The 17,196-nt window shown below is 38.8% G+C and overlaps 1 protein-coding gene across 6 annotated transcripts in view; it reads right to left on the bottom strand.

Annotated features, from left to right (window-relative positions):
• The window catches only part of LOC5569559 (sn1-specific diacylglycerol lipase alpha), a 343,791-nt gene that overhangs the window by 173,250 nt on the left and 153,345 nt on the right, over nt 1-17,196 (bottom strand). For all 6 annotated transcript variants that reach the window (XM_021839496.1, XM_021839490.1, XM_021839515.1 and 3 more), the window contains one exon: nt 15,395-15,490. In XM_021839496.1, coding sequence (XP_021695188.1) covers nt 15,395-15,489 — 95 coding nt within the window. In that variant the 5' untranslated portion in view covers nt 15,490. The remainder of the gene's footprint in view (nt 1-15,394; nt 15,491-17,196) is intronic.

The following is a 17,196-nucleotide window of genomic DNA, read 5'->3' as shown; positions in this document are numbered from 1 at the left end:
AATGTTTGAAGAGTTTACATGTGACTTATGCATTTTTTCGCTTATTGAATGTGTATATTAGTGATACCGTCAAACGGGGTAACTTTGATAATGCGGGTAACTTTGATAGTGCGTAACCCACCGCAAACTAAATGATATATCATAATTTCTGTTAATCAGTTAAGCAAACCGAATGCAAAACTAAAGAATATTAGTATGACACTTCATGTAAGAGTGGTTTTCATTTGAATCAAGAACATTTTAGGCTTTTTATACGAATTTACAAAATTTACACAATTTTAGCATTTTCAAAACGCTTACAAACAATCTGTTCTACGATCACTATTTGATGTAGTTTTGAATAGTTGGCCACTTATCTTTGATAGCCTAGTTATCACAGAACTTGAATACGGTCTCAAATCTCTTAGCGAAAAGCATATTCACAAACTGGGACCATTTTTGTAATCTAAGTCAGAAATTTCCATATAACGTTAAACGCCTAGAGGTATGCAATGCCCTACAAATGTTCGTTATTCATTCAATTTTGTTCGAATCATACTCCATTATCAAAGTTACCCCAAAACAGAAAACCAACTTTCGATTATATGAAAAATTATATATCCATTCAAAATGAATCATTTGCCAATTTATCGACTGTAATCGATAGCTAGGATGCCAGTACTTGTTTTAAAAATATAAATTCTAAATCTTTGAAACAGCATGCAAAAATATTCAAGTTTTCTTCGAAAAAACTATCAAAGTTACCCCGTTTTACGGTAATCAATAATGTCATTTAATGGAAGCAAATATCATCAGATCCACGAAATACGCCTGCAAGTATGCATGCATGCGACATTCCAGTGCGTTTCATCAGATGGCCAAATTATATCAACTGAACAAAAACCGTAATCTATTTTGGACACCACCTGATTTATGCCTTATATACTAATGTTAAGATTTTAGATGAACTTAGCTTCAATTTTAGACATATTTTATCATATTGCCGCCTTTAAACTTGCCTTTAAATGCCTATTCTGAGCGCTATTATTGCGTTTAAAGTATGTTCTTGAAACATACATCCTCTTGCATTCGTAGGTTTCACAGGTGTTCTTTTGATACAATTTACAGTTTTGATATTTTTGAAGCCAATTTGTAATTGTTATAAAATTGGCCATCATTATTAAGTACCATAGTGTATTAATAATGCAATACATGATTTTCCGTACATAAATTCCTCATCATCTCATTGGTGGAGGAATAGGAATAGAAATTACAAGTTTACAATACTTTATCCAATAACTTAATTAATTTATAAGTGATTAGTCGTGTGAACCACGCTTCTGAAGCCTCCAAACGAAACACAAACAACTCACATTCAATCATAAGCAAAGTCTTGCTTCGATAACATCGTCCAATTATCGCACAAACTGCCCCATTCCCACCGACTGTTGTCCGACATTAACCCACATTAGATCGTATAATTTAGCCTCCGAAAGAGCTGATAAACCTACCTTAATCAATCATTCGCTAGGCTTTGCTTTCCCGCGTGCGTAAAAGTTCAATTTCCACTTTCACTTGGCGGTGGAGCTGCTGGGCGTTGACCACTGACTGGCCCTGCCTTCTAAATGTAGGTCGTCACGAATGTCAATATCCTCGCGTCAACATTAAGCTTCTCGCCGCCCTTTTGGCTGCCTTCCTTCCGTATTCTAATGGAAGGGAAGTTACGAGTGAGTATCAGGTGGCTTTTACGAGCTTAGGTTTTTGCGTTTGGAAAGCTGAGTCGTTTTTTCTTTCGGGGTTTCTATGAATTTCGCGTTGATGGGGAAGTGCTCTAGTTGGTTGAAGTGATATACATATTTAAGGATGCTAGAACAGTGAATTTGAGAAGAGAGCACCGTCTCATTTGACAATACGTCAATGGACGTTTTAGATACCAGCTCATCAATGATAACGTAACATTTTCTCCAAATAATTTAATATTCACTACAGTAATCAACGATCCACATTCGGGATTACATTTGCACGTGACACTCATTTAATGATTTCAATAATTCTTTGACAGCTGTTTTATCAGTCGCAACAACTGAACTTGTGTTCTGCAAGTGACACTGCATACAAATGCCGTTGAACATGTGTTCGCTTTCCCGCAGACATTCGAGGGAAGAGTTATTTGCCTCATTCCATTTCCAATTCATTGTACTTTCGTAGTAGGGGAGGATGATGTAAAATGAACGGAACATATGAACTTCAAATGGAAATCATTGATGTGTGTTTTTTCAGTATCATTTTCACTTGTTTAAGGTTTTACTCTATATTTTATGTTTTAGATTTTTTTACTCTTACTTGCACATCTGAGGATTGTCATAATTTTGATTTTTTTTTTTAAATTCCAACAAATAGAAAAAAAACTATTTTCTATTTCTTTTGACAAGGTCTTGATGGTAAGTTATATCTGACAGAAACAGCAAAATTTTGACTGCTTTTTCTGTGTTTAGTAAAAAACCATACAGTCGATAAACAGAACAGATTGCTTTTGTCACTGACTCCCCCAGAAAGCACTTTGTTGCAAATGTTTACCGCTCCAGCTTGCTCCCTTAGAGCCCTTCCCCAGCATATTTCGATAGATTGCTGTCGTCACGTCAAACGGCGCCGTCCACTGATTTGCATACATTTGTATGTCATTTGAAGTGTTGTAAACGATAGTTTGCTCTTAGTGGTTGTTTATGGAATATGAACTCAGCGAATATAGTAAATAGTGCGTTTTTCAGGTTGTAACTTTAGCTACATTTTTTTTTCTTTCTGACATTACGTCTCATCTGGAGTAGAGACTGCTTTTTAGCTTAGTTTTCAATTATTCACTGAGAGCTTTCTTCGAAAGACTAACCATTTGATTCATTTTCGTTAGTTAAGGTGAAGATGAATCGAAGCCAAACCTCAAATTTTCAAGAGCACGGATCTGGAGAACCAAACATCCGTTTGAGCTGGAAACTTAATCGATTGGTCACCACCAGCGAGTGACCAATCGATTTAGTTTTCAGCTCAAACGGATGTTTGGTTCTCCAGATCCGTGCTCTTGAAAATTTGAGGTTTGGCTTCGATTTATCTTCACCTTAACATCTAAACAGATAACACTGAATTAACAATTTCACGCCACAAAACTCGGTTCGTGGCCGCATCTCTCCATCCTCGGTTCTGCCCCACGCTCGCCAAATCGAAACGCACTTGATCCGCCCACCTAGCTCGCTGTGCTCCACGCCTTCTTGTACCAACCAGATACGAAGCGAACACCATCTATGCATGGTTGTTGTCCGGCATTCTTGCAATCTGTCCTGCCCATCGTATCCTTCCAGCTTTGGCCACCTTCTGGATACTGAGTTCACCGTAGAGTTGGGCGGGCTCGTGGTTCGTCCTTCGCCGCCACACACCGCCTGCACACCGCCAAAGATTGTTCTAAGCGGTTGTAGGACAAAAGGTCGAAGGGACAAAAGGTCGAATGGACAAAAGGTCGAATGGACAAAAGGTCGAATGGACAAAATATCTAATGGAAAATAGGTCGAAGGGTCAAAAGGTCGAATGGACAAAAGGTCGAATGGAAAAAAGGTCGCATTGACGAAAGGTTCAAATTGTACCGTTGAAAAGATTATCGTACACACAGTAGCTAACATTTTGACCACTATTTCCTCCCTTCTCATCTGAAGTTTTTCCTTCTTTCAAATGATAGCTGTTCTTTAGAATTACCATTTGAAGCAATAATTAAGGCTATTATTTTCCAAGCAAAAGATTCATTTTCTGAACGTCGGTTGTTATTATTTTGATACTCCAAAGCATAGAGTAATTATTATTAGTTTTTTATTTTATACATTCTCAATAGAGATTTGTCCTTCTTTTAACCATTGACTGTTCTTCCGGAGTTATACATTATAGTGATTTTATTCTGTTGTAGACACTTGTATCGATGGTTATTCCTTCTTTTATACATCGGCTGTTCTTTATAGATTTCACTTCTACATCTTGCCTGCATTTTCTTTTTCAATTGAAATGTTGCCTTCTTATAAATATCGCCTGTTCTTCATGCTTTACAGTGTTTATGGGCATTTCTATTGCATTTCTAACAGAGGATTTTCCTTCTTTTCAAGTTTTGCTGTTTTAGGGCTATGCATTAGAGATCTGACTGTTGGTTTCGACTGATTTAAATTAGCATCAGAGAAAAATAATCATCCTTTTTCTGGAATTAGGCCCCAACTAGGGTAGGGTCTGCTTCTCAGCTACTCAAGCATTTACTGAGAGCTTTTCTGATAATTTGATCATTTTTTCGTTTGTGCATCATGTTTTTTATTAGGAGATGATCTGCAACCCGAACCGTTAAAAGATAATTTAAGGAATGCAGGTGTGATGTCACACCACCGACGACCTGAAATCTACCCAGGCTCTGAATGGTGGTTTACGGAAAACACATACATTACTCTTGGACTCAGACTCATTTCTCTTCGGAACCACCTGATGGTTTTACTTCGAGGAGCGGCTATTGCATATATAACTTCAACATATGCGGCAAACTGCTTATCCTAGCCGCCTTGAACATTGTTACTTGGAACCAGCCTCGGCACAGCGAACCCTTTGCTCTGCAGTCGACTCATGGTTGCACACCATAGGTGCTATAGTTCCAGTATAATCTGAATGACAGCCGTAGTTACTGCATTTCGGCAATCGGCACCCCAACACATAGCACATCGAATGGCATGCACCTCGATGCACTTAGAGTTACATAATTACCAGGAGAACATAAATGAACTAACGAGTCTCCAACCAAACCGCTTTTCAACGCATCAGAATCGTAGTGTGCTGCGCTAGCCGGAGGCTCACGAAAATTCTGAAAGCGCGCGCTAGGGGCGATTCAACACATACGCTGCTCAGTGTTACGCTCGCCATCGGTATCCATGTGCCATCAATTGTATCCATTCATGTTGTAAAACAACTGCTTAGTAACGAAGAGTCTCTACAACTATTTTTACCTCATAATGCAGGTGTCTAGATGGTGTACATGATACGGTCGAAGACGTGCGATCCGAAAGTTACGATTTCGATTCTCGTTGCAAAATGTTGTCTTCACATCAATTATTGCGCTGTTTTTGAGTAACGCATTTGACGGAGCGCATGAGAAGCATTGAGAAACTATCCTAAAAAAGCGAGGAACACCACCATAGGTCTCAAAATGTACAGAGCACGGGTGAGCTCTTGCACATAAGGCTACAACACGTACACAGTAACTCTGGATACACTACGACCTGAAAAGTCTAACAAATTTACACCCCGAAATGATCGTTGACCAGCTGAAATTGAACCTCCCTCAGCACGGTCTTTCTGAAAATAAGCGCGTTTTTACCACGTCTATTTAAGCAGTAGCGCTTGTGCTTGGTTTAGTGATAACTTGCTTGTTATATAAAGATAGCCTTTTGTTCTTCCTAAATTTTTGTCCATTCGATCTTTTGTCCATTCGACCTTTTGTCATTCGACCTTTTGTCATTCGACCTTTTGTCCTTCGACCTTTTGTCATAGATTCGTTCTAAGCACCCAACGTTCGATGACTCCAAGTGCTTGCAAGTCCTCCTCGAGCAACGTCCACGTTCCATGCCCGTAGAGGACTACCGGCCTCATGAGCGTTTTGTACATGGTACATGCTTCCACCTTTCGATCACCTCACGCTCGTCCGTCAAAATGCTCCCATCCTTATCCCTGCACATCTCGGCTCGCGGCACGAAGCCGTTGCGGAATGCGTTGATCTTCTGATAGAACTTGCGTGTTTCTTGAGACCGGAAGAGCTGTTCCATCTACTCGCACTCCGTCTCATCCAGGCGGCGTTGTTTCTCCCGAAAGAGGCGGGTCTGCTGTAGCCGTTTCCGTTTATAGCGTTCCACGTTCTGCCGGGTCCCTTGCTGCAGCATGACCGCCCGCGCTGCATTCTTCTCCTTCAAAACCTCCTGGCACTCCTCGTCGAACCAATCGTTCCGTCGACTCCGTCCCACGTACCCGACGTTGCTCTCAGCTGCATCGTTGATGGCTGCCTTCACTGTTCTCCAGCAGTCCTTAAGAGGGGCTTCGTCCAGCTCACTCTCTTTCGGTAATGCAGCCTCGAGGTGCTGCGCGTATGCCGCTGCGACAGCCGCTCTAGGTCATACCAGGGCGGCCGTCGGTACCGTACGTTGTTAACGACGGAGAGTTTTGGGCGCAGTTTAACAATCACCAGATAGTGGTCAGAGTCGATGTTAGCGCCTCGATAGGTCCTGACGTCGATAATGTCGGAGAAGTGCCGTCCATCAATCAGGGCGTGGTCGATTTGCGATTCTGTCTGCTGTGGTGATCTCCAGGTGTATCGGTATGGAAGGCTGTGCTGGAAGTAGGTGCCATATTCTTGGAGGCGGTGAAATCAATTAGTCGTAGGCCGTTTTTGTTCGTCAGCCGGTGGACGCTGAGCTTTCCAATAGTCGGTCTGAACTCCTCCTCTTGGCCAACCTGAGCGTTTAGATCTCCTATGATGATTTTGACGTTGTGGCTTCGGCAGCTGTTGTTCTCGCGTTCGAGCTGCGCGTAAAAAGCGTCTTTATCATCATCAGTGCTTCCGGAGTGAGGGCTGTGCACGTTTATTATGCTGAAGTTGAAGAACCGGCCTTTGAGCCTCAACTTGCACATTCTCTCATTGATCGGCCACCACCCGATCACGTGCCTCTGCATTCTACCCATCACTATAGAAGCTATTCCCAGCTCGTGTGTATTGCCGCAGTTCTGGTAGATGGTATGGTTACCTCTAAACGTTCGCACCATTGATCCCTTCCAACACACTTCCTGCAGCGCTACGATGCCGAATCCGCGATTCTTCAGCACGTCGGCGAGTATGCGTGTGCTTCCGATGAAGTTGAGAGATTTACAGTTCCACGTACCGAGCTTCCAATCGCTAGTCCCTTTACGTCGCTGTGGTCGTCGCCGATTGTCCCGGTTCGCATTCTCTCGTTGATTATTCGTTGCTTGATGTTTTTACGGCTGGCTTGCAGGGCCTGACACCAACCCCCTAGATTTCTGGAGGACCATTCCCCCTAAATGTTCGGAGGGCCATAGTGCGCAGTTTAGCTTAGAGTCCTTCTCTGGCACTCGGACGATGATCAGCCGCCCCTGACATGGGGAACAGACGCTGTTGTGAGCCGCTCCTAACATAGAGTACAGACGCTCCAGGTTTGCAAAGGCAAAAGCAAAAGCAAACCCCCCTTCCCTGTCAGCATACGACCAAAGTTCCCACCGGGGGTTGGTTACCCGATCTTCCCTAAGGTTACTCGTACCCCGGCCAGTACCGCGAGGAGGTAGGGGTAGGAGTTGCTGGGCAAGAGACTAAGGACCGCACAGAGGGGTCAATTTTATTCCTTTAGGTACGCGAGGCATCAATGGTACGCCATGCCCAGCCATTTACTAACCAACATCTTCTCTTACACGAACTAAAAAAAACCTCAAAATTTCGGCCCATTCTGAGAAAATCGATACAATATGAAAAAGGAGCTCTCACAAAATGACTGTGTTCAAACACATTTTTTTCGGAAATTTTTGAATCGGCGTTCCTAGATCACACCTCAAATGAAAGCCCATGACTTGCCCTACAAAACGTCATAATTAGTTTTTTTTTGTCCCACTTTCCCCAAAAATACAAATCTGAAAATTTGAAAAATATCTTCTTTTACATGAGAGATCAAACCACAAGATACAAGATCAACGATACAAGATAGGGTTGCTGCTCTCGCGAAATGGCTCTTATTCTCTTAGTTATTTTATTGCATCAAAAATGTTGTAGTCGAAATTCGCTTATTTAATAATAAGAACAAAAATTGTAACACAATGTAGAAATCCTTCGTAGAAATAGTACGAAGTTCTACAAAATGGGATAGTACATGTTACAAAATATATGATAGGATGGATTTTATTGTTAGGAATTAACAGTTCAGATTTTTTTGGGAAATGAGTAGACGAAACAACTTCGTTACAGTAAAACCTCGATTTTAGCCATATTAAGAATCAATTACATGCTTAGCATACCAAAAATCATAATTTCTTGAAAAAATAAAACTAAATTAACTCTCAAGCAGACTCCACAAGCCACAACCTCGTTTTAATGTGCTGACTAGCGGGACTGTGTCAACTACAAATATTTCGTAGGGTGAATGATGATGGCATTACATGTACGAAATATTATTTTACAATATGCATCAATTCTCGATTAATTTTTCAAATAGACGTAAGTAACTTCCATACGGTTTTGAGAAAATTAATTCAGTAGAATCACAACCTGTCTTCTAAAACTGTTTTAAAATGAATCACCTTTTTAACATTTTTTCGACGTTTACATTGCTGAAATTGGCATACAATGAGCTCGTGTTCAAAAACTATGGAGTTCCTTTTATTTCACACAAGAATTTCATGACAAAATGATAAGCCGTTTTATTCAGTTTCTTGCGACGTTTTTCTACCAGTGTAAAATCGACTGAAGTAGTGTTTTGTTTTGATTCGTTGTTAAGTCACTTTGTCTCTCCATACAGCGGGGCGGCGAAAGTAGTGGTTAGGTTGCGAAAGTTGAAAATCTTACTTTCGTCGTTTTGTAAATCCAGAAATTGAACGTTCTGAAAGTGAAAAATCGAATTGGTTCAGAGCGAAACATGTAGAATTTCGTCTGCGAAACACGTAGGATCGATATAGTAAGTTTGTATACTTTTTTGACTTCAGTCTATATGAATATGTTTTCGAGAATTAGCAAAAATATGAAGAACATTTTTCTGTGTAAACCAGGTATGCTCCAAGTTCATTGTGTGCGGCCTGCGAAGAACGTGAGGACCTGTCTCATTACTTTACCCTTTTGTTGCCCTTCCAACCGAGTGCGGGACGATTCGTATAATTTTATAGGTGATCGTTTCGCATAATAGACGTTTGACATAAGGAGAATTATATGCTTTCTTCAAACGATATCTGAAAGACAATTTACACCGTCTTCAGCACATAGGCTGCACAAACTGAACCGATCACTAACATTAGGCAACGGATAACACGAAACACCCAGTAGCCCAGTGAAGAATTTTTCGTTTGACGAAAAGTTTTCACCGACTGGAGCGGGAATCAAACCCACATCCCGTGGCGCATTACGCCTAGACGGCTGACGCAGCTAACCGCAAGACCACGAGGTAGTGGACCTGAAGCTGCTTTGTGCAAAACGTCAATTATACCAAACGTATTTATGCGAAAAATTTCTATGAGAAATAGGTCATCCATCTTCTTATTTGATGTTCGAACATTACATACATTACAAATATTACATCTTAAGACTCTGCAATTTAAAGCAGGGGTTTTCAGGATTTTTGGAGCATCTGTTCTTCATCAGCACTCCGTTTGAAATCTCTGGAAGTTTACGCGCTAATATCGACCCTATAATTCCTACGAAAATCGTTGAGTAAGATTTATATAAGTCAATTTTTCAATAAATTTGATATTATTTTTAAATTTTAATTTTAATCTTTAAATATCTGATTTATTTGATTACGCAAATTTAATTTATTGCAAGGTTAAACTATGACAATAAGCCTATATTTGGTTCAGACAAATATTTAAAAATTCGTGAAAACGGCAGAATTGCTTTGGTTGAGAGTTTTTCCAATTTTTGTTGTTAGTTCGAACAACTAAGCGAGTTTCTGAAGCAAAATATTTCTTTGTCAAGCCTTTAGTTATATGACAGAATGGGTTAGCCACACTAGACTGGCCCTTAAACAAAAAAGTTGTAAAACTCAACGGGGCACCCTCTAGATATGAGCCTTAGGGTAAGAAAAACGCTCTCTCAAGATTTCAACTCAATTGGTTGCTTCACCAGCTAGCGCATTCGATTTGAAGTTTGTATGGGATATTCGTCTCAAATATATTAAAAATTGATCCTATGTTACTGTTTCGCTCCGTATACTAATTGCTCGCGTTCAAATAAGCCCAGAATGACAAATACACTACCCGGGTAGAGGAAAATTGCAAAAGAATAACAAAACTTACCATTAAAATAGAATGTTTGAATAGCAAAATTTGTTCTTTGTTTGTTTGAAATAAGAGATAAAATAACAAAAATAATAACTAAGTTTATATGGCATAAAAACTAAATAATATCATATTTTGCCATTGTAATAACAAAATAATAGTAAAAATATGGGCAACAGTAAATAACAAAATATGTTATTATTTTAATATTGATAACAAAATAATAACTAAATAAGCTATTCACGAGTAAATCAAAATAATGGTAATTTTAGTTCTTTGACTTTAATATCTAAATTGAGCATGATTGAAAAATAAACTTTTAGCTTTCCTGCAAAAAACATTTGCTTTTTAAATCTTCAATGAATATCATACGAATTGTAAAATGAGCTATTATGGCAAAATTTGATGTTGGTTTGTTCTCATGAATTATTTCAATAAAGTTTTCAAATATTAAAATAATGACATATTTTACTGTGATGGCGATGTTTGTTATTCTTTAAATATTTAATGTGTTTTTAGTATTTTTGCACAAATAACCAATTTTACCATGATAGTATATTTTGTTATTGATTAGTTATTACATGACTTTCAAGTATAACATACCAATGACAAATTTTGCTATGATTGTATGTTTTGCTATTGATGAGATATTTATGTCATATATTAATAACATAATAATGGTTAAACTAGATATGATTGCAAAATTTGTTGTTATTGTACCATTATTTTGTTATTCACCTCTACCCGGGTAGTTGATACCCTAATGAACATAATTGCAGAAGGTTGTATCTGGATTTGATCTCATTTTCATTACTTTTTCAGTTGTTGAAAGTTACCCAAGTAACCGTACAGCTGTATATAGTTGCATCAATATCACTTTATATGCTTCTATAAAATATGGCATATAAAGTCATACTGCATTACATGTCTCATTAATGCAGTATTAAAGTGGAAAAGGGCGCTATTAAAGTGTAAATACGGCTACATTTCCTAGCTCTATGTTGGCAATTGCTAAAGTATAGTTACTGTCTGTACCGTATAAAAGCATTAGCCAAAGTGTATTTAATGCATAAAGGAAAGGATCAAAAATAGAAACACAAAAAATTTTTTGTATATTTTTGTTTGTTGGATGTCAGGTCAGCGTTGCTTTTTTTTTGCTATGATTCATATGTGTATTTTGTTTACTCCCTGTTGCTGGGATTTGAACCTAAATTAATTGTGTGATGTTTTCGATGACTCGCCGCGCCTGTCCTCCGGACCATGAATGCTGGATGTCTTGGCCGGGAAAATTGTACAACTTCAAGCAGCTCCCTTTCATCGCCAGTGATAAATATTGTCGATTTCACTCCAAGTTGGACCGTCCCAAGTGTGTAAGCTCCTTCAAAGTATGTAAGCAGCTCAGGATTACGTCGAATCATGATGGTGTTTTTAGTGCACTTATTCCTTGTGGTTCAAGGAACAAGTGTACCGAATACGTTTTAATGATCCGATGCAAGCGTGCACCCTTATCACACTTTTTTGCACTCTACAAACTTTGTGATAGTCCAATTTGGGGTGAAGTGCGCAATGAGTAAGTGGACACGACTGTTGCACTTCCAAGTTTACCACGGCTGTCGCTTTTTTGCTGTTGAGATTTTGTTTTGTTTTCATTGTGTGGGGCTAAATCTTCACGTTTTATATATCGTTTTAGCATCTCGGCACATTGAATCGTCGATAGACGTGTGGTGTGCGCACGGTCCTATCAATCGTAAGGTTTTTGGTTCAATTCCAGGCTGTTGCTTATTTTTTGTTTTCAAATTCTGGTTTCTCGTAAGACAAATCTACGAATTTCAACAAGATTTCTGGTGGCGAATTTTCATTTGGGATATTCAACTATTTCTATAGTCTATTTGCCTGAGTGAGGGGAAGGTTGACAATAAATAGAGCAATGAAATCTTGCCATTTTTGTTGCGATGAAGCATTGAATAAGATGATGCAATGAAGCATTGAATGGTGACCGTATATCACCCATTAATGCACATTTCATTGCTACAATAGAACAATGCTACATTGCATTCATAAAATGGAATTAAAGCATTACTGCACGCATATTGCAGAATAAAATCAATGATGCATTGCACTCGTTGAATTAAAGTTAAAATACGGTAATGCCTTAATGCTTGTGGTTACTTGGGTAGGCTTAGATCAGCACTCCCGTACAGTCACTTATATACATGCGACATGTGCCCCAGCTCGCCCACGGTCATAGGTGGCTATGATGCGCTTAGTGGCTACCTCCAAGCTATGTTGCAAGCAGTGTTGCATGATATACTTCAGATAGTTAAAACACCAACTTTATTAATTTTGATCATGGTACAATCTTCTACAATATTCTTCGCTATTACATCAAGTAGTGTTTTTGACATTCTGGGTCCAATTGAACGCAATCATCAATTTTCCTGAACCAAACAGTACATGATGTGCTGTTGCTCATATGTTTGAGCTGAAAATCCCATATTAACTTCAATTCAAATGCGCCAGCTCATGGAACGACCAAATGAGCTGAATTTTTCAGAAAGGCTTCGTCTGACCCCAAGAAATAATCCTGGGGGATGCCCCGTGGAATCATACAACTTTATTTTTCTCCCATACTGAGCTGGGCCAGTCTAACCCACACGTTATTGAAAATACCTGAAAAGCCATGATTTCATGAAATTATCTCATGTGGACAAAAAATAGTTATTTATGCAACAAGTTGCAAAATGATGATTTTTTCAGCATGAGTTGTACATTTATCGAGGCTCGCTGAGTTGGATAAATACAACGAGTGCTGAAAAAATCGAGTTTTGCAACGAGTTGCATACAACATTTTTTGCTATTTCGAAAAATGCCGTTTCAACTCGATGAACTCTAAAAGCACAAACAAACATTGCAAGAGAACCCACATGGGCATACAGCCATGCGTAGTTTCAATTCAGTATTTTTCAATCACGTAGGCTGTGACACAGTAGTACCCATGAATGTCACAATTCTTCTCGTTCCCATCGGTATCATGTAGATGTATATTCCCTATTAGATGAATGAACAGGTAAGAAAGCACAGTAACTACAAATGCTGGACGATCCGACCCCACATCAGCATCGCCAACCTGTGTCGGAGCCTGATCGCACAACGGATGTAGACTCTAGTGAAGTGACTCGCCGTGTAAACCAAATGGAAAGTCACTTCGCTCGAGTCGAGAATTGCCACCTCGCTATAGGACACCGACAATTCTCACCTCACGCCAGACATAGAACAAACTCAAGAATCAGATGCAATTGTGCTTTTTCTGTGCGGCATTTGATTAACATTAGTCGCATCACCTCACCCGTGATGAGAACGACTCGTCTCGACTCACACGCCGCGCACAATAAGCATGGCATGAAGAGACTAGGACACTGGGTTGTTCGGTTGACGCCTACCAAAACAGTACTGAAAAGTGCTACTTTTCAGCACCGAAAAGAGTGCTGAAAAGTAGCACTTTTCAGCACTGTTTTATTTGGTAGGAAAAGTAGGCCGTTATGTTGATCAACTTCTCAATGAAAAGTTGATTGATTTGCAACGGAATAGCAAAAAAACTGTTTTAGAATTTAACGATTTTGTCAAATGTTTTCCAGCAAAGCCAAAGCAAATTTCAAACAAAAATAGATATAATAAGCTTGAACTCACCACATCGAATGATTTTGATAAAAACATTAATTAGTAGATAAGATCCAACAAAACAAAAAAAGTAGTGTCTGTACTGGCTACACAAGAATTGATTTTCTAAAATAAAAGAAATCAATGGGAAATATTATATTATGAAACACAATTATGACTACAATATGCATTGTATTGATGTACTTCTTTTTGCAAAGTTTCAGAAAATTCGGTCAAGCAAAACCCCCCATGCCAAAGGGAATCATGGAAGTGACCAAGTAGCTTTGCACCCTATATGTTTCTTGGTCAAATAAAATTATTACAGCACGCATGCCTAAAGTTTGCCAGATAAAATAATGAATAGAAATACACTCCCATGCAAAAGTTTGGGATCACCCCCTTAAAAACATACAAAAGTGTTTTGTCCATATCTCTGTGATTACGCGTCCAATTGAAACTCTCTATGGCGCATTCGAATAGCAATGAGTTCGTAGGTATTTTTCCAAAAACATTTTTCGAATTTTGTATTCTAAATTTTCACTTGAAGTTCTGACATTTTTAAAACATGGCTAATTTCCTCAGCATTGGATCTAAAAAAGTTTTAAATCAATGTGTCATTAGAATCGTAATCTTTTATTCTTTGAAAGGCACTCACGAAACTATGGCGGAAAAATCTGTAAACTATTCAAAACTATTGAAACAGTAATTGAAGTCATCGTGCAAAAGTTTGGGTTCACGCCTTAGTATGATGCAAATCGTGCAAAAGTTTGGGTTCACCTGAGCCACATTTTTGTCAATATCTCTGCCATTTTTCAACCGAGTTTACTAATTGATAGCTTTTTCAAACGTAAATGATGGCGCGTACATGATTGGTTTGAGATTTCACGGAATCTTCGTGTTTTGAGTAAGTTTAGGTGAACCCAAACTTTTGCACGATGACTTGAATGACTGTTTCAATAATTTTGAATAGTTTTCAGATTTTTCCGCCATAGTTTCGTGAGTGCCCTTCAAAGAATATAAGATAACGATTCTAATGATACATTGATTTTAAATTTTGGTCGAGCCAATGCTGAGGTAATTAGCCATGTTTTTTCAGCGTGTTTTTTGAAAAATGTCACTACTTCAAGTAAAAATTTAGTATAAAAAATTCAAAAAGTGTTTTTGGAAGTAAGAATAACTCATTGCCTTTCGAATGCGCTATAGAGAGTTTTAACTGGACGCGTAATCACAGAGATATGGACAAAACACTTTTGTATGTGTTTTGGGGGGTGAACCCAAACTTTTGCACGGGAGCGCATGTCACACATTTTTTACAAATTTGAAGTAAAAACATAAAACGAGCTCACCAATTGATGCTACATCCTTAACTGAGTAGCAAAAAACCATTGATCCTGATATACACACCACTTTCCATAGTCGATATTCCGTATCTCGATACCCAGTTATAGAACCCTAGTAAAAGTTAGTTTTCGTGGCTGCCTCGAGGGTCCCTTGAACTGCAATTGCACCGAATTTGTGTTTTATAACTCGATATCGCTCTAACTCAATGGTACCTTCAATAACTAGTTATAGAGAGTTGACTATAACACAATATAAATATTTACATATTTTCCCAAAACGAGTGATCCCAAAAACCATCAGATTCCATTTTCGTGATTGACAATCACGATACACGAAGAAAAACTACTCAGAAGTTCACCGGAAAACCAAAACTCACCATATCAAGTGGATGACGAAGAGGAACAGCCCGGGCACCACGAGGTCATCGGAGCCAACCGACCACCGTCGACGGAATACTACGATACCGGGCATCCTGCGGAAGAGAAGTAAAACAAAGCAAAAAGTAAGCTTTTAGATAATGAACGAATCAACTCGGAGTCATTTATTATGCATGGTAATATGGCGTGTCCGATTTTTGGGGGGATGGAATTCTGTATTAGGACAGAAGCATGTCGAGCACGTTTCATTGAGAGCTATTCGCCTTTGGCCCGGACTTAATAGAGACATTTTGGGTTGAGGTAATGAACGAACAATTCTGATTATAATATGAAGAAAATTATATATTTTTTATTTTTTATTAATTTATTCAAACCTGTAAACGTAATGAGATAATTTTCTTCAACATATAGTCTCACAAGGTAACAGAGACAGACAGTTCGAGTGTAGATAATGTTTTCCGTGGATGAAAGATTGTATCGAGGAAAATCACTATAACAGTAAATACGAAGTGACCAATTTGCTTTTATATCTTTGTTATAAAGTCAAACTATGTGTTTTCATCAAGCGTCTTCAGACAGTACAGGATACAATTATCATCCGTCTGTCACGAGTCATTTATATGACCGCAATCCGACTTGTGACATCCCCGCAGTAAACTCCAACAACTGAACCATCTTCTATGTCATAGAACCACCAGAGAACCGAAACTGATGACAGAAGTTGAAATTTATCATACTAATTTACGACGCAAGTTTTTCCCTTTTGTGCTCCCATTATAGCTCGACGAATAAAATCTCCCAGCACTTCTCTGGTTGTCGTCGTCGTATCGTGAGCCGGTAGGAAAAGTCTATTGTTCTCCGAAAAAGTCTAGCCGACAAGGCAGAACCGCTCGAGAATGGCATGCGTTTCCTTTGAGAGACAAGTTCCGAGCAAAGAAAGAACTTTTCCTGCGGGTGCTTTGTGAGTCTTGATAACACGAAAAATAGAATGCTCGCTTTCACCCACTGGCACTATCCGCCAGCGTTGCCAACATGGGATATTCTAGATTTTCTAGTCTCAAAAATACAAAAATCTGGAAAATCCAGATGACAATTTGTAATGAACTTGTAAAGTACTCCATATTTACAAAATCATCAAGATTTTTGAAAAGAAAAACGACTTGGCATCCCTGCTATTCATTATGCTTATCAAAGCTTAAATTTACAAAAAATATGGAAGTCCCACAAAAAATGAAATGAATTTGTAGAGATCTCCATATATGACTTACAAGATTTTTGAAAAATACGACTTGACATTACTGCTATCTATCATGCTGTTTGAAGCTCAAATTTACAAAAACCTGGGAGCTCCAGATATTTTTTAATTAATTTATAAAGTTCTCCATGTATGACATACAAGATCCAAATTTCTTGCAGACAAAATTAATAAAATCGTCAAGAATAAAAAAAAAGCTTGGTGTCCCAGCTATTCATCATGTTTTTCAAAGCTTAAATTTACAAAAAAATCTGGAAGCTTTGAAAAAAATGTAATGAATTTGTAAGGTTCTCCATATACGACATACAAGATCCTGTCTTCTTCCAGACGAACGCACCAAGATTTTGAAAACAAAAAAAAAATACGTCTTGGCATCCCTGCCACCCACCATGCTTTCAATCCAATTCCACCCACAAGTTAGTGTAGGATTTATTCTTGACCGATCTGAACGAGAGTGGGGGTGCGAGGGAGTTGTACTCAGTGCCAACATCTCCGGTCCTCTCGAACGGTGAAAGAGTTGTCATCCACTATGTCTCACTTGGCCCC

Source organism: Aedes aegypti, chromosome 1 (genome assembly GCF_002204515.2).
Source record: "Aedes aegypti strain LVP_AGWG chromosome 1, AaegL5.0 Primary Assembly, whole genome shotgun sequence".
Lineage (NCBI taxonomy): Eukaryota > Metazoa > Arthropoda > Insecta > Diptera > Culicidae > Aedes > Aedes aegypti.
Note: the sequence above shows the minus strand (reverse complement) of the source record. Positions and strands in the feature narration are given on the sequence as shown.